This window comes from Anarhichas minor, unplaced genomic scaffold (assembly GCF_050575085.1).
Source record: "Anarhichas minor isolate MPS153535 unplaced genomic scaffold, ASM5057508v1 ptg000024l, whole genome shotgun sequence".
NCBI lineage: Eukaryota > Metazoa > Chordata > Actinopteri > Perciformes > Anarhichadidae > Anarhichas > Anarhichas minor.
Window position 1 is genome coordinate 6,912,601 of NW_027466470.1, and position 20,148 is coordinate 6,932,748.

A 20,148-nucleotide genomic window follows, 5' to 3' on the forward strand; every position below is an offset into this window, starting at 1 on the left:
AACATTTAAACCTTTTCAGATGAACTATTTATAAAACATGAGACGACCCAAACATTTATTTGAGAACTTTGACAAACGTTTATAGCAACAAGAGTCCACTGTTGACCCAAGCAGAGATACAAGTGCCACTTTGGCGCCATCTATCGACGGATGGCGGTATTGCCAAAATGCAGGCCTTGTTTTGGTAGCCACAGGACAGCTGTTTGTACAGAACTAGAGGGAAATACTGAGGTATATCTGGGTATTCTTAGACAATGTGTCCCCTTTGGCATTGTCTGATAAATACGTGGTGGTGAATAGCCTACTTAATGCTCTGAATCGTGGGTTCCGAAACGATTAACTCCCCCTGAAGTCATCATGCATCGGCTACTCAGGTCTGCTCCACGGTGGAGGGTCAGTGTGAGGTCCCCGGTCCCTCAAGTAGACGCCGCCGCTCTCACTTCATTGGCGTGGTGTCTTTTGTCGCGGATTTCTTTTCCTATTTGCGCCCGTTTTATTGGGTATCTTTAGATCATTCAACATGGGCAAAAAGGAGGAAGAGGACATCATCAGAATAGCGAAGAAAATGGATAAAATGGCGCAGAAGAAAAACGGGGTGAGATGTCCCGAGAAGAATGGATGCTTCCCTCCAGCCTGCTGATGTTTATGTGTGGCTAACGTTGGCGCTAATGGGCTGTTTGTGGGTTTAGCTGAAGACTGTCCAGCTAATTAATCCTCTAACCAGTTCAGGACTGTACCAGTGTGTCATTTCACCAGTTAACTCCACGGTTACCCTAAACAATGAGCTCCACGGTGACTATACCTGCAGTTTGGCTAAATGGCTAACAGCTAGCTTTAAAGTCTGTTTATGTGAACGGCAGCTCTGTGTGTTGCTAGCAGCTAGCCGCATAGCAGCTAGCCTTGTGCTCTGCAGCGCAATAACATGCTGGATGTTGTCATTTTAAGATAACCGAAATGAAGTAGTTAACGTTAGTTAGATATCGAGATATGATGTATAATTATACTCACGATTTCTGTTGTGTTTTGGGGACTTTGGAAAAGCTTGACGTTAACTTTTAGCCGCCAAGCTAATGTAATGTTACTAAGTTGCATGTAATGTAACGTTAATGGGGCCACAACTAATAAATACTTTCGTTATCGATTATTGCTCCGATTAAAATCGATCATTTGGTCACAGAACCCAAAGTGATATATTTAAATGTATTCTTATGTCTAGCCAAAAGTCCAAGAAAATGTTAAATTTGATATAATTTAAGTTCATTTGAGACCCTAGTAGAAGCTGATGTTATTAAATTGTGCTTGAAAATTCACCCTAACGATTAATCAGTTATCAAAACAGTCAATTGGCTACTCATCACCCCAAATACATTACTTTTATTTAAACCAAGAACAATAACTAGTTAACAACAATGTTGTCCAACTTGCATCTGAAGTATCGCTGTTACTAAATAGAACTCCGGTAGAATAATCTAGTATAACTTTACTGTGAGCTCAAGATTCATAAGAAACCAAATCTGACCACGCTCTCCCCTGCAGGCCGGGGCTTTGGACTTATTGAAGGAGCTGCGAAGTATCCCCATGACTCTGGAGCTGCTTCAGGTATCTTTGCTCATTTCTTCTTGAGGCTCACCATCAGTGCTCAAACCCTGAGACGTTGACACAGTGTCTTTCCACAGTCTACCAGAATCGGGATGTCCGTTAACGCCATCCGCAAGCAGAGCACAGACGACGAGGTCACATCCCTAGCCAAGGCCTTGATCAAATCATGGAAGAAGCTTTTGGGTAACTATTTGCTTTTCAATTCTACTTAAACAGGTGTGAGTTGTGGTGTTACGTGTCATACTTCTGGAGAGATCTTTTCATGTCCCAAGCTGTTATGCTTGATCGTATCGGAGCCAATCGTACCAATATTTTTGGTCACTGATTGGCTTTATGAAGTCCAAGCCAATTTGGATCCTTTGCTTATTGTAACACATCGTGCTCTGGGTACACCAGCTGTCAAATGTGTCCTGTTGGAGTACCTTCAAATCCTTCGTATCTATTCTCAACCCACAGTGTTGTAAATGAGGTGTTCAGCAGCACATAGACATGGACAGCAGCCAGCACTTTCAGTGAAGACATCCACAATGGGTGGCATGCCTCAGCCATTTAAGTTTGAGTTATTGTGTAACATAGGATAATATATCATGATATTGTTCGTATTTGATACCTTTATGAGATGTGTATGACCAAGATTTGTTTTTACTGTATTTTCTTAATGTAGAGCTATTCAGCTGGCAAGCATACCGACGTATTGACACTCTTTATTTTAATGTAGGTCTTCGCTAGTGTCGCTCTCTTCTGTTGTTTTCTTACTTGCTTGATTTCTGCCACTTGTACTCCAGACGAGCCCGGCAGTGGAGACAAACCTTCAGATGAAAAGAGGAAAGAGCAAACGACGCCTGTTTCTCCCTCGCAGGGAAGCCCAGAAGCAAAAGAAGAAAGGTAACAAGAACATAATGTTGTTTTTTTTCTACGTGTAGGAACATTTCTGAGCGTCGACACTTTTGTTTGTTTCTTGCCATTTGGCTGCAGATGCAATTTGTCTACTTTTTCATATATTTTTCTTGCTCCCAAAGCAGCTCGAGCAGTAACTCCAGCAGCAAGAGTGAGCCTGCTGACGTTTCAACCAACTCATTGATCAACACCTTTCCTCGTGCCCCCACCACCTCCGACTCTATCAGGGTCAAGTGCCGAGAGCTGCTAGCCCAAGCTCTACAAGCAGGAGGTAATCCTGTTCTTACAATAATGAGGACAACACATTTTCAACATAGGACGTCTGTTATTGTGGTTGGTTACTCTTGACTTTATTTAAAGGTACTGTCATTTCATGTCCATCCTCTGACTTTTCTTTTTTTTCAGATGATCATATTGCTATTGGTGCTGATTGTGATGAACTTGGAGCACAGATTGAGGAAGATATCCTTTATATTAAATGGAAAGCAGATGTTAAAGTTTTTAAATTCCTTCTATATTTATATTATAATAATTATAAAATTGTGCTGTGTCATTAAAAAGTGCACATCTACAGAATGAGGACCAGTTGCCCCATTAAAACAAGCATATACTCCCACCCACTTTAGCGTTGGGCCAATAGAAACTGATATGATTGTGACACGTTAATCTGTCACGAATCATCACTTAACGCTGTTGTGATAACTTCTGTTATGCTTTGTTCAGAGCTTTCTGTCAATGATTTGAATGAGTTCATTATTTCAAAGTTGAAGCGCTGACTAAAAGTCTGCTTTAGATAAGTACGTTTAAATATCTGGCCTTAGTGGGACTATTCCAGTCTTCTTGCTGTTCGTTTTCTGAAAGATTTTAAGATCAGATAATTGCTGTCAAGACGAGTCCAAATGAATGTTGAATGAAAAGACCCTCTGCTTAAAGGTGTACGTGGTATTGACATGATTCAAATTTAAATGCGTTTCTGTTCATCACGATGAAATAGGTTTGAAGTATCTAGCTTGAAAAGTTTTTGAATATAAATGGTGCCAATGGCATCTAAGTGTACAAATGGTAGAAAGCATTATGCTGAAACAGTGTTACGATAAAGACGGGGTCCTTGGAAAACTGTTCTGCTTGTCAGCGGTTTCCTCTTTCCAAGGTAATGTCTCTGGACTTTAAATTGCTTGTTTTGTCTGACCACCAGTCTAAATCTCTAAAGTTAGTTAGGCTAGTTAGTTAGGCTTTTATTGTCATATACATATACACATATACGAAATTTGGCTTCTGCCTTTTACCCATCCCTAGCTTATTGGGAGCAGTGGGCTGCTGAGAAGCGCCCGGGGAGCAGTTAGGGGTTCAGTGTCTTGCTCAGGGACACTTCGACACAGGACATGTAGCAGCCAAGGATCGAACCGGATCGAAAGTATTAATTAAACAGAGAAAAATACATAATCCTCACAGGCTGCAAACAGAGACTGTGAGCATTTAAATTACCGAAATTCTGATGGATTCTAATTTAGTCAGTTAACTAGTTCATCCATTAAATGTTTCAACACAAACGCACCTAAAAGGTCGGAGTTATTAATGTAGTTTAAGGCTCTACTTTTTTTATTATTTTTATTATGAAGCATAAAAAAAAAAAATTGCCAAATTGTATTCCTTGACCTGCCATCACTTGTCTTTCAAGAGTTTAAGAACACAGACCCGAAATACAAGAATCGCATACGGAGCCGAATCTCGAATTTGAAGGATATGAAGAACCCTAATCTAAGGAGGACTGTGCTATGTGGGAGTGTAACCCCCGAGCGGATGGCTAAGATGAGCGCAGAGGTTCGTGGGCTGTTGGTGGCTTTATCTTAGAGATCCTGGAACTGGCACACACTCAGTAGCATAGTTATCCCAACACGGATTCTTCTTAAAGTTTTGCTTCCCTGTCGGTATAATATTATCCCGCGGTGCATATCAGTAAAATATATAAACAATGTACTTAAAGGCATCATAAATGACTCTTCTGTTTCTGTAGGAGATGGCCAGTGATGAGCTGAGAGAAATGAGAAAGAATTTGACCAAAGAGGCTGTGAGGGAACACCAGCTGTCCACCACTGGAGGAACTCAGACGGATCTATTCACCTGTGGAAAGTGCAAGGGGAAGTGCTGCACCTACACACAGGTATACCGATCGCCGCTTGTGCTTCGTATTAGGACGTTATGGCTAATGGTAACATTAGTTTACGGGTGTGGTTGTAATCAATGTCACCACGGTGCTATTTACATGTTTTATATTGGTGTGACTGCATTGTCATCAAGTAACTTAAAGTTAGAGTTTTCCATGAATTCAGGTCAGTTTGGACAGCAGCCCTGCTGGTTCAGTTTGATATTGTAATAAATGGGTTGTGCATGTTTTGTTTGTCATTTCCAGGTTCAAACGCGCAGTGCTGATGAGCCAATGACCACGTTTGTCTTCTGCAATGATTGCGGTAATCGATGGAAGGTATGTTGTTTATTTAACGGGGGCTTCGTTGACTCAGTCGTGAAACCCGTCAGCTGACTGACTCGTTGTGTTTTATCGGTCGAGTTGTGTGTGTCCCCACACATTATACGAGCGTCAATATTGTTTAATTGGCCAATTTGGTCCTTTTCTCTCCGTGCAGACTTCACCTGCACACCTTTATTATTAAAAAGTCCCACCTGTGCTCAACTCAATGCTATTTAGCCTTCAAACAGCCTGTTGATGCCTGAATGTTGTTGCAAATTGAAACAATGAATCGATTCATCAGTCGATTAAAGACAATGTATCTGCAACATAATTGATGATCAATTTACCTTTTTTTACGAATTTAATTAAGCAGAATATTTGCTGCTTTTCTGTTTTATATGATATTTGTTAATTGATTATTTACGGGGTTTGGACTGTTAGTCAGTCCTATTTTTAAAACATTTTATAGACTTAATTATTCATCAATTTAATTCAGAGAAGAATTCATAGATTAAACCACAATTTACATTAAACTCGCAGACATTCTACATTTCTCATCTACTTGTTTTGGTTTAAATAAATAGATATGTTAAATGTTGATATTTACAGAAGTTGACATAATGCATCTATTAAGGGTTAATGCTGCGCTCTGTGTATACATTTACACCATAAATTTGACCACTGCAATTTCATTGCAAACACCAAGTGATGTTAGAGAGTAGGAAAATAAAATAAAGAAATTAAAAACCAACGTAGGATTTCACCACAGTGGTTTTTAATTTAACAAAAAGAAAATACACGTCATATAAATGGGAGTGTTTGTTGACTTAGACTTTTTATTTCTCCCAGGTATTTATGTATGGCTTGATCATCAGTGTTTAATGGAAATATTCCAGTATCTTGAGTGTTAATTTTGTGTTTTTTTGTATTCTAGTTCTGCTGAATCTGCACTGCACTCCGACAAGTAGCAAAATTCCTGGACCAGGTGGTCTCTCTGCAACAGATTGGAGCTTTGTATTTTGTGGTACACAACACGCCATACAAAGATGCCACAGGTTACCGTTTGAATAAATCTCCTGTTCATAGATTTGAGCTCATTGTCAGATCCCCGATGCCCTCCCCCCAAAATCTTTTACTGTTGTTATTAGTTGTTTTTTGTCAAATGTCAAATATATGCGGTCAATCTTGTCTCATTCTCTTTTATCTGCATTTTTTTATATGTAGTTTTAACACTTTGGACAATGTTGTTTTGCTTTTCCCTCACAACATTGCATTGTTTTATTTAATTCCCCAATAAAAATGTAATCCATTTGATTAAAAATAAGTGATTTTCATTAGGCTTCAGTCTCCTCTGGTTATGCGAGTCTTGAACATTATACTAATGCAATTACGGATCTGAAAGGAGTGTGTGTGTGCACGCGCGTGTGTGTGTGTGTTATTGGTGGAATATTCATCACATCAAAGTGAATGCTGATGTGTGCATATTAATCTGTCTAGGGACAGGCTAATGTTATTGGCAGAACCAGGGATGACACACAATTGTTCCCTTTCCTCTAGGTATATTTTTTTAATGGCCAGGTGCAACCACTCCATGTTGACAAGCAGCTATGCTGCCTTACCCTCACACAAACTGAACCCAGATCAGTCGTACAAGATTAAGGCTGTTTAATCTTTTAACTTGAGGAACTAACTAATTTAAAACATTAAGATGTGTACAACATTTTTCTTTTTCTAATTCATGGTTATAAGCAATTTTCATAAGGACCCCAAACTGAACATTAGAGTTCAATGGTCACAAGCCCAAAAAGTTGGGAACCACTACTGTAATGAACAGGCACGTGTTTGCCTTCTTTCTTAGTATTTACGTTGATTGCTGATTGATTGAGCGATCCTTTACCGCTACATATCATTAGATAAGTGTCGTTTGGCTAAAATGTCATGTAATAACTATATTATTACATACACATGAAGCTCAAGCGTGCAACATGCCGTATGTGTTTCACTGTAGTTCTTGTGTATCGTTTAATCGTGACACAAAGCTTCTTACTAAATTGCAACTATTTCAATGGATATTTAAATACATTAACCCATCTCAGCTCATGAACAATATGAATTATAGTGATTTTCTTTATCTAGATTTACCTGATCTGCTTGTTTGATGGAGAAAGCCCCAAATATTTTAGGGCAAACATCGTTTACTGAACAACACACACATGCACAATGATGGAGTAATTTTGCTAATGTTACCTGCAAATCAATATATGTATCTGCTGATATATTCAAATCCTTTAATACTTGCCACGAGATTACGTGATCCAAGGCTCTCAACAGTATTTGGATTTGTTGTGATAGTACTTGATGGTTGTGTCGTGTGGTTTTGTGATCAAATCATGCTAGAGTCGCTAAAATTATTGTGCTTTATTTTATCTTAATCAAAATGCCCACAAGTCATTATTTTCTTGGAGAGTAGCAGAAAAAAATTAAACGAAACCAAATACTGTAAACATTCACATTATTTGTTTTTTTTTTCTTAAATGTATTCTTCAGTAAACTCAGCGCAAAATAACACATTTCATATAGTAAACAGAAGAAGAAACAACATGTATAGGCATCACTCCAAACCATTGGCTTAGATTGTGTTTTGAGGTTGATCTGCTCGGTGTAACCATCAGCTCAAATTGCACATAGTAAGTTTAAGTTATTCTAAGACAAGTAGAAGTGCCACCGTGAAGAACACGGGATGGCGAGAAGTTCAGATCAAACGGCCCTATCCATTGATCTCTTTTGTCTTCAGCAAATAAAGACGTGTTGTCATCAACCTCCGCCATAGTGTTTGGTAGCTCTACCAAAATGGACCAGTGTAGTCACGACTAAGGAATCAAGACAAAACATGTGATAATTTGGCCAAAGAGAGGGACAATTACCAGTAACCTGGCCTAATGCTCCAGTAACAACTCTTACGGCATGAGTCTGAAAACAACTGTTGCCCATGAGAAAGATGTCATAAAATTGAATGTCAAGGCACTTCCCCATGTGAGGATCTTGTCTTTGAGTGACATGTTTGTGAGGCAACAAAGTAATTCAACTATGAAAGTACATTAACGTATTTGATACTTGGCAACTCCAATTTCAGTCAATGGAAACGCTCTCGTTAAATGTATCAACACAGGTTACATGGTAGCTTTGGTGTTGCTGCTGACCTGGCCGGACCCCAGCGTCAATTTCAATCACAAGTCACTTCCATATTGCAGGTGAGGTTTTAAAGTCAAAATCCTGCAGGGTGATACACAGATGACTCCACCAGCTGTCGAAAAAATGTAAACCTCACACACTTTAATTTACTCATCTGCAATTTATGAATTTCCTACATAGTTCCCACATAGTTCATATGTATTTAGGTTCTAGTTATTGGTAAAATCAAGAAGGTTGATACACTTCCAGTTCATTAACTCCAAACAATAGTCTGATAAACGTGATTTTTTGTTTAACATTTCTCTCTCTGCAAACGAACCAGTTGACAGAAATGTAGAATTAAAGCAGATATTTGTGGGAAATACATTTACTTGCTTTTGTTGGATTGGAAAATCCATACCACTCTCAGATCTGTATGTTAAATTTGAAGCTACAGCTAGCAACCGGTTAGCTTAGCATAGCATAAAGACTGGAAAAGGGAGAAACAGCTAGCTAGGATATAACAAATGAGATATCATGTTGGAGCTTCAGAGTTGCTAAAAGGCAGATTTAGTTACCTTTGGACATAGAGGATAGCGGATTCCCCGTTTCCAGTCTTTGTGCTAAGCTAGGCTAAGCTAACCATCCTCTGGTTGTAACTTTACATTTAGCAAACATATATGAAAGAAGTAAAAATGAATTGGGTTTAAATGTGGCAATTCCTTCAAGAAACCACCCAAACATTAGTACCAAGTTACCAAGTTCCAGAAATTATTAGGAAATTACCGACCCATGGAATGAACCCACATTTCTACATTTTATGACAGTGACCTCACAGTATAGTTGATTCCACGATAGAACTTAAATATAATTTGAACTTGTTGGTTTTGTGTATTGGCAATAGATATTAATAAATAAAAAATACTTTATCTGGTAAATAGAATAACTTAGGTTCTTATGTCCCACTGGTAAAACGATATTAGAGGTGTGCATTGAGTAACACTTCAATAAAAAAATCTATCTTAAATAGGCAATCTTCTGTGGTTAAGACTGAGTATAGAAAGTAACAATACCCTTCCATAGTTGATTTGTGGTTCTCATGGAAACAAATTGCACACCGTGATTAGAGCCATTGTCACTTTCTGTAACTTCACAGATAACCACACTTTTTCAATCCCACACAGTTTTTACACGAACTGGAGTTGCCAAGTCGATGTCACAGGTACCAAAGTGTGAGGTTAGATAACAAAACAGGGTAAAACCAAGGTAAAATCATATAGTACCCCACAAAGCTGCCTGCAAGTAGAGCTAACACCTAGCCTTTGACTTGAGCTTTGATTTTCATACGCAGTGAATAGAACCAGGCGTTTCTACATAAAATACCCACAATTCCATTTTTACTATTTACAAACTCATAAATATATATATATATTTATATATATATATACGTATATATATAGTCTACAGTCGGAATTATTTCCCCCCCAAACAATCATACAAAAAACAACAGACCATAAAAAACTCTGAACACAAATAAAATAGATTATTTCTATCAAAAGAAAGAAAAATAAAACAGAAACAAAATGTATTCATATTCCTTTGGAGTGTTTTGCTATGTTGATCTGTAGCAGTACTTGTGATGTCGAGCCCTCGGGAGTTTTGAGACCTGAGTGTCTTCGGTCAGGTGCAGATCACAATAGCGCTGAAATCCCTGGGAGGGGCCAGGCCCGAGGCCAGGTTCATGTAATCCTACACTGAACATACAAAGAAAATTTAAAAAAAGGGAATAAGGATTTGGGGTGGGGGGGGGGGGGGGGGGGGAGAGGGGGGATAAAGAGTTAAAATATCACAGGTCATCACCACCCTAAGATTCGGGGGACTGCTCTGACAGAGTGTTGAACAGGTTTTTGTAGGCTTGGGAGTTCATGTAGCGGGGATATGAGTCTCTTTGCATCAGTGTGTAGATCTGCAGCTGGGCATCTTCGAACGTCTGCAAGTTGGGTTCCTGCATGTTCCTGTTGATTGACTCACGCACACGGGAGTCAAGGCTCACCTGGGAGTCAAGAACAGGGGTTGGAATTAAGAAGAGCAGCATGTGCACATTCTCAATGAAAAACTGTCAATGAAGGACATTTGACCTTTTGAGAAATAAGCTTATTTGCTTTCTTAATGAGAGTTAGATGACAAAATTGATACCACTCTCATGTCTGAAGTAATTATGAGTCAGTCGGTTAGCTTAGCTTAGCACAGAGACAGGAAATGGAGGAAACAGCTTGTGGATTTTGTTACTTTTGGACAGAGCCAGGCTAGCTTTTCCCCTCTGTTTCCAGTCATTTTGCTAAGCTAAGCTAACCAACTGTATATTTACACAGACATGATGGTATCAATAGAGACGGAGCGCAACGCCTCATACTGTGAAAATCACGCCCACCGGATGGGAAAACAATCACGGCCACAATATGCAACATGCTAACAAATTGCCTGTCGCTAGCTAAAAACATCAGGATTAAAGGATTTTTTTTAGCACCCTAAGGGTGCAGTTCATAACTAAAATGATGATGGGATAGGACAAGTTAGCTGTTAGCTAATGTTAGCTATGTGTTAGCAAGTTACTGTTTATTAGCTCAGGCACGTGCAAACATAATACTGCATAGCTTTCTGATGTAACATTATAAACATTCTACTATAACTCAGTTTGAATGCTGTCAAAGTGATTTAGCGTAACTTACAGAAATATATTAAGCCTTAAACTGACATTTGGACAAAATGCTTGCTGCACGTAAGCCTACTGGGTTTAAGGATCCCCTCAGTTTTACTATTCTGCCGATGCCTCACGTCTTATTGCCTGTATCCTCAGTTTTCCTTTGCGGCAGCTTATAAAAACGTAGTTCTGGGCTCTTTACCCTGTTGGTAGTGCACCACACAGCCGCTTTGAGGCATTTTTCTGTTGTTTGCAAGCAGATGAAAGTCACAAGGAGTCACCCTCACACAATACAAAGTCACTGGTTTTCCCCTTCGGTGTGGGCAGGACTTAATTGCGCTCTGTCTCTATATTCAAAATGTTCCCAAAATGTCAAACTACTCCTTTAAAGGCAGGGAGAATGAGGACGAATGATGATTACGAATGATGAACATTTGTCACATATCACGAAGTTTCACCCTTGAAATCAACACATTTCTAATAACAGTGAAACCAAGAGCTGTCAGACCTCTTTGGGCGAGAGAATGGAAATGTAGTCCTCATAGATGACACGAGCCCTCTCCTCTACTGGAGTCTTATTGGCGTCTTTGATGAACTCCTCACAGGCTAACCAGAAGAGCATGTTCTCCTCGCTGAACTCGGTGCGAAGAAATTGTCGGAAGGAGTTCCTCCCCGCTGGGCAACACATTAGCTTGTCAAACGACTGCCCCCACGAGCACACCTCCTCCAGCGTGGGCTTCGGGCTGCAGAGAGCGTGGACAACATGGGGGTGAGTTATTTCAACATTTACTTCCACAAATATGCTTAGTAGATTTGGCATTTTTGTGCAGGGAAATCAGCTGACCAGTCTTCACAGTCTGCGGTCCCTTCCTTGACGTCATAAGAAGCCTTTCGGTTCCTTTCATCCCGGTCTTCATTCCTGTTAGTGAGATAGACAGATTATGACCTGCACTGAAGAAATTATTCATGTGATACATATTATTTCATCTTACTGTACAACTAATTTGATAATCGATAAATGGTCTCAGTCATTTTTTAATCATGTATACCAAAACGCTGCTGGTTTCAGATTCTCAAATCTAAATATTTGCTTGCTGTCTTTGATATTCAATTTAATATCTTCGTGTTTTAGACTGTTGAGGACATAACCTTGGGTCTGGGAAATTGCAATAGACAATTTTTCACAATTAGTCGATTAATCGAGAAAATGATCTGCAGATTATTCAATAATGAATATGCTCAGCAGATAAATATTCAGATGATATATACAGCAAATACTAGTTATATGTTCGCACATATTTGTTTAGCGTATTATCTTTGTTTAGCTGTGTGTCTGTATCTGCGATGTCTTGTAAACGTGTCTGATTTGGTTTGATTTCATCCGCACTAAGCTTACTGAACTGCAGATATTTCAGGAGCTCCCATTTCCCACATTGTCAGCCGATAACTAACTGCTGTTTACATAAGGCTGCTGCAGGGTAAGTGTCTACAGATCACACGCAACAAATATCAAGAACATAAGACACAGTAGCTCAGGCTGTGCTGTCCTGTGCGCAGTAACGTCGGCCATGCTGCGCCATAACAAGCAAGTTCTCGGGTGGGGAAGACCTACCAGGAGCAGCTACAGCAGCAGCACCAGCAGAAGCAACATGCATTTGAGCCCCGTGGGTTGGCCTGGCCCGGCTGGTCCTGCTGGGCCGGTGCAGTTCCCCCCGCTGCCGACTCCTGCTGCACCGACATCTGCCTCTTTCGCATCTCCATCCGCTCTGATCCCATGGGCTACAAACAGGGGAGAGGCGCTGAGTTTAGTGTTTTAGATGTCAGGATTTGTATTTAACTGAGATTTTTATCTTGTGGTAAGAACATCTCTTGACCTGCAATGGATTTGTATCATACAATTCAGTGCCAGTGCAATACAGATGGCAAGGCCAGCATTGTAATGAGACCAATGACCAGTGTGACATCCTGACAGTGTCAGTCCATTTTACCAGCACTTTGATCACTTTTACCAGGTAAATTAGATTTATTTAATTTACCACTCACCAGTTGTCACCTATGTATGTGTTACTGTATGTGTGCTGCTGATGCTCTCTGGCAGGAGCATGTGCTGGCATGCCCAGAGGTCACACTGTTTGGAATGCTTTTTGCTCCATTCAGGGGGAAAGTATGGAAGAAGTATTGGCACCCACCAAGCACATTTCAGCCCCTGTCGTCTCAAACGGACTGTATGTGCCCTTATACACGCCAACTGCACGTGTAAAAGGGATGGATTGTTAAACAGGGGCTCAATGCTCATAATCGCAAATTTGAAACATCCCATTTGTGAATGCCTGAGTGTAAAAGCAGTGCATTAAAGGATTTGCAATGCTCACTGGGCTCAAGCGGAGCAATGAATTAAACACACGTGAAAATAATGTAAATATTTGTCTTAGATTCGTACTTGTCAGGTGTCACTTTGCCATGCACCCATAGGCTATCATGTTCATGGGAAATTACTGTGGTAAAATGTAAAATTGTGTATAGCTGTGACTTGAGCGTATTCAACAGAATCTCTTTTAAGGTTTGTATAGGCCTACAGATACAGACAGGCTATTCTCACAGAATGACTTCTTGTCTGGTTTTAACAAATGTGTCACCAGGTCAGATGCTGCCAAATCCTGTCAGATCATTTATGTAACAAAGCTGTCGCTTCCAACACACACGGCATCATCCAGCTACTACCTGACACAAGAAACGATGCTTCAAAAAAAAAAAAATGTCAGGAGATTTGGTACATGGGAAGGGGGGGGGGGGGGCGGCGGCGAAGGCGCAGCTTGCAAATCTATAACCGCAGCATCGCTCTATCACAGCCTTTCAGTGCATACAATGCCATTTGGCCATTTCTAAAATGGATCCGCGCGCGGTTTCACTAAGATTCAGAGCAGGCTTCAGCTGCATATTTCGTGCGTCTTGCCAAATGGCATATTTTACGCGTCGGGTGTCGGGTACTTCAAAGCTGACACAATCGCTATACACGCTATGGCTTGACGATGAAATGGGGGGTGGGGGGGTGGTCGTATCCATTCAGAGGATAAATCATGATAACACCAAATAAACCGCTGTTCTCATTCAATCTTACCGTAGCAGAAATGTGAACGACACTGGGATGTAATGGCTCCTGAGCGATTTTATCAGCAGAAACCATTGCATTAGCAACTCGCACAGCACATCAATGGAAAGTGCCACCACGAAGAACCGTAGAGCTTCTTCGCCCTGGACGACCACCAAAAAGACACTGCCTAGATCTGTTAAAAGCCCACTGTACAGCAAGACGGTGACATGCCATTTAAAATACTGGGAAACGGCCTCAAATACTCCACTTGCGAAATGTCCGTGCAATGATACATCGGTTTGCCACCAGTACTTACAATTTCACCATGTATGCACAGCGAGAAGAGGTAATTCTTTGCCTTGATTACATCCGATGGCACATAAGGCTTATTTTCCCCTACCGGCTGCTTCAAGTCAGTACGCATGCGTCTCCTCTCCAGCTCGTAGTAGCCCAGTGGAGAGCGTAAACCCCGACAGTATGGCACAGGTTTTTACAGTACAGGTCCTTTACCCTGCCTGGTACGCGATAGATTCTAGGAACGGGCTAGTCAAGCAATGGAGGCTGCATGATGTCAGTTTATAATAAATAAAATGGACTGAAATAAAAGCCTACAAACTAACTCACCAGGCAGCATAAACTTCCCTTGAGCTCTTGTTACATTAAAGGCATTTACAAAATCCAAAATATCCAGAAATATAGCCCGCCCCCCCCCCTGCTGCGCCAGTGAGTCTTTGCCTGAAGTCGCTGTCTATGGTGCTGAAACAGCCAGAAGCTGATAGACTGCAGCATTTCTTTTAACTAAACCTCCCTGAAGGATAGTATGACTTTGACAGCCAGCGTTACATCATTTGGGAAGTTTAGGCTTACATTTCTACTGTGAGTTAAGTGTTTACACATTCCTGGCTGATCCATGCATCGAGTGCACCAAACTGTTTTGTCTTGTTTTTATTTTGTAAACACTGCGTGACTTTTAATCCTCTTGTCACATATACTCTCATACTGCATAATCACACCCACACTCATACACACAACCTCTCTGTCAATGCATACACAGTCACGCACAATACACACACACACACACACACACACACACACACACACACACATAGACACACACAGATACATACTGTATATGCATTCACACATTCTTCTTTTTTATCTGTTTTGTAGTTGTTTATCCTGAATCTGTAGCACCATATATTTGTTTTAACCTGAATTAAATAGACTACGCAGGAACAGCAGCTGCAGTTTAGTTCAAAGTGAACAGACATTACATATGTTGCATTGCTTCTCTCTCTGCAACAATGTTTATCTGTACTGTCCCTGTTAAATGCACAGGTTGCCATTACTCCCATGGCAAGGTGTGAGTTGCATTTAAGCAGTCAGTAATTTAGTCTAACCCATTTACAGATGACTACCAGGCTCCTCCGTCCCTTGTAATCTACAGTACAGGTCTGATGTAGACAACACTGCCATCTGAAGGTAGCTCGAACTGCAGCACTGACATGATGTTCTGCATGCGCACTGACTGACTCATAGATTCTCGATGGTCGTATGAATTAGTGAAAGGCACGGCTTCGTTTGCAAGATATGATCTCTTTGATAAGATCCCTAATATTTGACATGCTTGTATGAGTATTAAACTGCGACAGTTCAATATCTATTCGATGCCGACTCAAGCTGGAGATAGTGGGATGTAGATTTTCACACATATCTTTCAATGCAATATGCCTTTATTAATGTATAGGTGCACATCATGTTTTGCTTTGTACAGACACCAGATGGCACTCTGCCTATTCTGCAAATGTGTAATATAACATACTGTATTTTATCTAATTATCTATTTAATTTACACCAATACATTTGTGCTGTCTGGGTCACATTTTTAGTGAAGATTCTCTTTGCCATGGAAATGAATGTCATCCGCCCCACATATTGTAATGTGAAGTGCTGCAAGATATGAGCGCCTGTAATACAAAACTGAGAGAACTGATCCCACAGTATCCGCACAGACCTGGTGCTGGTCCATGATACTGCCTATTGAACCACTTAAGGATTAGGCATTCATCTGTTTGGTTATCTTGTCCAAAATAAAAAGGGAAAGAAGGGATTTCTTTCCTGTACAGATGAATTACTGTACTGAACTGGGACATGCCCTTAGCATCCACACATGGTTGTTACCCTCCAGAGATATGAACAAGTGGCTTTCTCCACAACACTTAATTTAACACCTTCCCATGTGCTCATGTTATGCAACACAGACCCGCAAATAGCCATGAGAGATTGATATACACACACATGCGCGCGAGCAACGAAAGATGCTTTTTTACGCTGTTGTGATTTGGACGAACACGCAGACTTTTCCCTCTGAGAGCACAATGCCAAGTGGAGGAGGGAGTCTGAATGCACAAGGTCACACGGAGGAGTAGGACGCCAAAGCTGGGGGACAGGATGAATAAAGTCTTTTCACTGTGTGATTAAGATGATTCAAAGCATTGCGAAGCTTTGAGGAAAGTAGAATTGACTGTAAACTCGATCACTGGAGCTCAACATGCAGATATGCACCGGAGATGAAGTGTTGTTACCACCTCGAGGGATAATGCGCGGCATCGGTGAGCATTTTGAAGGTGAAGATATGTCGCCTAATCCCAGCGACAACGATGGCAACAACTCTTCATTTGATTTCTATTTCTTGTTGACATTATTCATCTAATGAATTTCCCCCAGGTGTGTTCATCAAGTTGTTTTTTCCACTGTTAATGTCAGGCTCAATTTAATAAAACGCAAACGGTGTCTTAATCCTTGTAACCAAGTTACACAGTCATCTGTTCTTTTGTTTTTTACTTGAACATCACATTATCAACCTTACTCTAGGCGGTCCTTCTCCATACAAACTGATTGTCCACATTACCACCATCAGTTAGGGGTAAACACGATTCTATTGGGCTCATTTAAAGACATTTTAGAGCCTTGCAGGAGAAAACATTGTTGTAGCTTTGCACACAGAGTACATTGTTGTGATTCTATCTGGCCTTTTTCTTGAAAGTCATCATTATGAATGCTGCAGTAATTGATTGTTATTGAACTGCTATTTGAGAAAAAGAAAAATACGTTAAACACAGATGACACCACCAATCAACAAATACTTAGTGGATGTACAATAGTGCAAATAGCTGAGTTTAAAATGCTATCACTGACCTTATATCAACTCACTGTGCACACTGACAATACGGCGCTCTGCTTATTAAAATATGCAGGAGCTCTTGAGACAATCGACAGTCACCAAGTGGAGAGAAACCTCTCTTTGCTCAACTGACAAATACTCTGAAGGTTAAGAGACATGATCTTTATCAGGACATGCAGTTGTAAGTTCTGTAATTGTAATTGACTCTATAAAGACGAATGAACCGCATCATAAAGGTCATGAAATTACAGTTGGAGCATAATAGATAGATAGATAGATATCTATCAAATTTAATGGGAGTCATTGCACAGTTGACTTTCATTACTGCCATTAAATGGTCTCTAAATACAACCTCTTACAAAGATAAAGTATGGATAAATGTATATCTGTGGTATACAATATATGGAAATAGGTATAGGCCTAATAGGGCAAGTAAGTACATTTGTGAACTGACTGCATGGCCAATCACATCCCTCTTCAAATGAAAACTTGATGTGCATGATTATCAATAGGAAAGACGAGCGCTTTTTGTGACATATTGTAGATTCTGTATGTGTGGTAATCAATGAAATACATGATTTAGTGTTAGCTAAGTCGTTATAAGATAAAGATCCTGGTAGCCCAAGCAGACATTTTGACTTGTCATCGCAGGAAAAAGTGTAAACACGGTGGCTCCTAATCTGCGACATTAAGAATGTTGTGGTTCCAGAGAGAGCCGTGCGGATTTAGAATGCTAAATCTGTGTCTTTTCATTCACTTTCGGTTGAGTTCCATATTCTTTTATAGCTGTTGTATTACGGTCATGGTGCTAAATATTGTGACTGTAATTCAACAAGCTCCAGTTCTGCTCTCAGACACCTGGCCAGGAAAAAAAGTTTGTGTAATGCTTATGTGATGACCTGAACTGACTCCTCTGTCCTCCCACTCTGTTGTGGGAGCAGTTTCTGCGGTTGCTCCTTTGCAATCCTCCCCTCTGTGAATATAAACATAGTCATCTTCACCACAGAAAGCTATCGCAAATCCTTATTTATCCATTTACCAAGAGTGATTCTGCTGCCAAGCAAAATCAAATTGTAAGACTATTGTTAGAGATGACTCAATGTATTCTCAACTCACTAATGAATTGGGATGTTAATTCAGGCTGTCATGTAGTGTGTCTGTGTGACTGTCTGTGTGACTGACTGCACAACTTAATTTAGATTTCCAATGACTGGTACCACACTATTTCAAGACACACTATCTTCTTTTAATCTTCTTAGGCCTCCTTCAGACAGGAGCTGCTATCCTAAATAGAAGTTTGGCAAGAAGCAAAATAAGCTGCTGATGCTCAGAAAACAGTAATTTAGTTACAATAACAAAACAAACAAAAACACAACAGTGTTAAAGATGTATCATTTACTGCAGGTGATTAACAATAAGAAACATATAATATAATTTGATAGATATCAGGAGATTCATTGCTACTCTGAACCTCACAAGTTTATTCGGCTATTATTTATTGTTTGGAGAGAATACTTCAGCGACAGACTTATGTTATTTTGGTATTTGTGGCTGCTTATTACTACAACAACTATCAAGAAACATACTGATTTGTGACTCAAAACTGAAATATGCATTCAAAGAGCAACAGTAATGTACAGCTAGTTTTACATGACTGGTTGGTGACTCTTCACTGTATTGGCTCCAAAATAATAATAATAATAATAATCAAAAACAAAAACAGTCATGCTTATTATGGGGCCAAAAACTAAAACATGCCCTTACCTCAAGGCACACCATCTCCTGTTCGTCCGGGGCCGGGTCATTGTAGTTCACTGGGTATCCCACACCATACCGGCAGGCCCGGACCAGTCCCCGGACCCGCTGCCACATCAGGGCCCTGGTGTGTCTGATCCCCCGCAGAGCAGACGTGGGCCTGATCTCCCACTGCCTCACCGCTCTAGCACATGTCATGCTCCAACCATGAGGCCTCACTCGCCACATGAGGCTCGAGTCTCTTAGGCATCGTAACAAATCCACGCTTCTTGCTCCTTTCCTCTATGTTTTTTCGGCGTCTGCTCCGAAGCCCATTGTGTGAGAAAGAGAGAGAGAGAGAGAGAGAGAGAGAGAGAGAGAGAGAGAGAGAGAGAGTGAGAGAGAGAGAGATGGGAGAAAAGTATCAGTGACCCTGACGAAGAGAAGACTGTTTACAAAGGAGAGGGCAGAAGGGGATTAGGACAATGTCCCCACTGGATGCAATCCTGATTCCTTCGCGCTTTTCTGAGTCTCACCAGCTTAGGCCAGATTAAGCCAGGAGGTCTTAGTGTCTGAGTGAGATGGACAGAGAGGAAGACTAGTGACAGACGTGGATTCATTTGTGATTGTATATGCTCCTTGATGAAACCTCCCATGCTATAGACTGGATTAAAACACCTTGGTAATTGGACTTTTTGGAGGAAACATTTGGCCGCAATGTACATGCAGCACCATTAATATATACACTCTGTGGTGCTAATGTGTTTTACTGAGGAGAGTCTATCGACCTATTTGGTCGTGTCGCTCATTACAGACTCACAAGGATCAACACCAATCAAAGCTCTTCACTATGAGCAATCAACTGACTTCAGCTCTCTGTCATCTTCACAAAGGCACAAAGTTAAATTCCCCCCTTGCTGATAACACAGCCGATTGTTATTGATTGGCTGGAGTCAGATGTCGTGGATATCTCATTTTCTAGCCTCATCAGGATGTTGGAGGTTTTTCCTCCTTGTTCTTTAGGGCAAGACTGGTGAATTGTTAAAAAGACAACAAGGGAGTCGAGCACAGAACTTCCACGTGGTAATTTCAACCTAATACATTCATTATTTTCTTGTGGTTCTGTAAAGTCAAGGAACGTCATGGTGTTAACTTAGATCCTACACTCAAATTCTTAGTTTTGGACTTTAACTGGAGCCACATACAGTAGTGTGACCAGACCTTTTCAGTCTGGACTCCAGCTTTATTTCTATGTTGTTTCTAGGAAAAACAAATAAGGAATAACGTCAGATTTCCGACATTTA

At 40.5% G+C, this 20,148-nt stretch overlaps 2 protein-coding genes across 4 annotated transcripts; one reads left to right on the forward strand and one right to left on the reverse strand.

The window, feature by feature from the left end:
* Positions 1-384: 384 nt before the first annotated feature.
* Positions 385-6,297, forward strand: tcea1 (transcription elongation factor A (SII), 1). 3 transcript variants are annotated; one of them, XM_076098221.1, is made up of 10 exons: positions 385-595; positions 1,537-1,599; positions 1,677-1,782; positions 2,385-2,484; positions 2,619-2,767; positions 2,902-2,958; positions 4,163-4,317; positions 4,511-4,657; positions 4,907-4,978; positions 5,898-6,297. In XM_076098221.1, exons 1-10 carry the CDS (start codon positions 521-523, stop codon positions 5,904-5,906), a joined length of 933 nt encoding a protein of 310 aa, XP_075954336.1. In that variant the 5' UTR covers positions 385-520; the 3' UTR covers positions 5,907-6,297. The 3 variants fall into 3 exon arrangements, with proteins under 3 accessions (XP_075954336.1, XP_075954335.1, XP_075954337.1); XM_076098220.1 differs by having other exon boundaries at positions 500-595; positions 2,622-2,767; XM_076098222.1 differs by lacking the exon at positions 385-595 and adding an exon at positions 629-792.
* Positions 6,298-9,998: 3,701 nt separating this feature from the next.
* On the reverse strand, positions 9,999-19,063 carry rgs20 (regulator of G protein signaling 20). The gene is made up of 5 exons (XM_076098223.1): positions 18,875-19,063; positions 12,448-12,614; positions 11,680-11,754; positions 11,344-11,578; positions 9,999-10,187 (listed from the first exon to the last, which is right to left on the reverse strand). Exons 1-5 carry the CDS (start codon positions 19,061-19,063, stop codon positions 9,999-10,001), a joined length of 855 nt encoding a protein of 284 aa, XP_075954338.1.
* Positions 19,064-20,148: the final 1,085 nt, after the last annotated feature.

Excerpts from the sequence above, each read along its gene's own strand:
- tcea1 (XM_076098221.1), top strand. The coding sequence starts at position 521 with ATGGGCAAAAAGGAGGAAGAGGACATCATCAGAATAGCGAAGAAAATG. Across the intron at positions 2,768-2,901 it reads CCAAGCTCTACAAGCAGGAG|ATGATCATATTGCTATTGGT; the intron begins GTAATCCTGTTC and ends CTTTTTTTTCAG. Across the intron at positions 4,318-4,510 it reads TGGCTAAGATGAGCGCAGAG|GAGATGGCCAGTGATGAGCT; the intron begins GTTCGTGGGCTG and ends CTGTTTCTGTAG.
- rgs20 (XM_076098223.1), bottom strand. The coding sequence starts at position 19,063 with ATGACATGTGCTAGAGCGGTGAGGCAGTGGGAGATCAGGCCCACGTCT. Across the intron at positions 12,615-18,874 it reads AGGAGATGGTGTGCCTTGAG|CCCATGGGATCAGAGCGGAT; the intron begins GTAAGGGCATGT and ends CCCTGTTTGTAG. Across the intron at positions 10,188-11,343 it reads CCATTCTCTCGCCCAAAGAG|GTGAGCCTTGACTCCCGTGT; the intron begins GTCTGACAGCTC and ends CTTGACTCCCAG.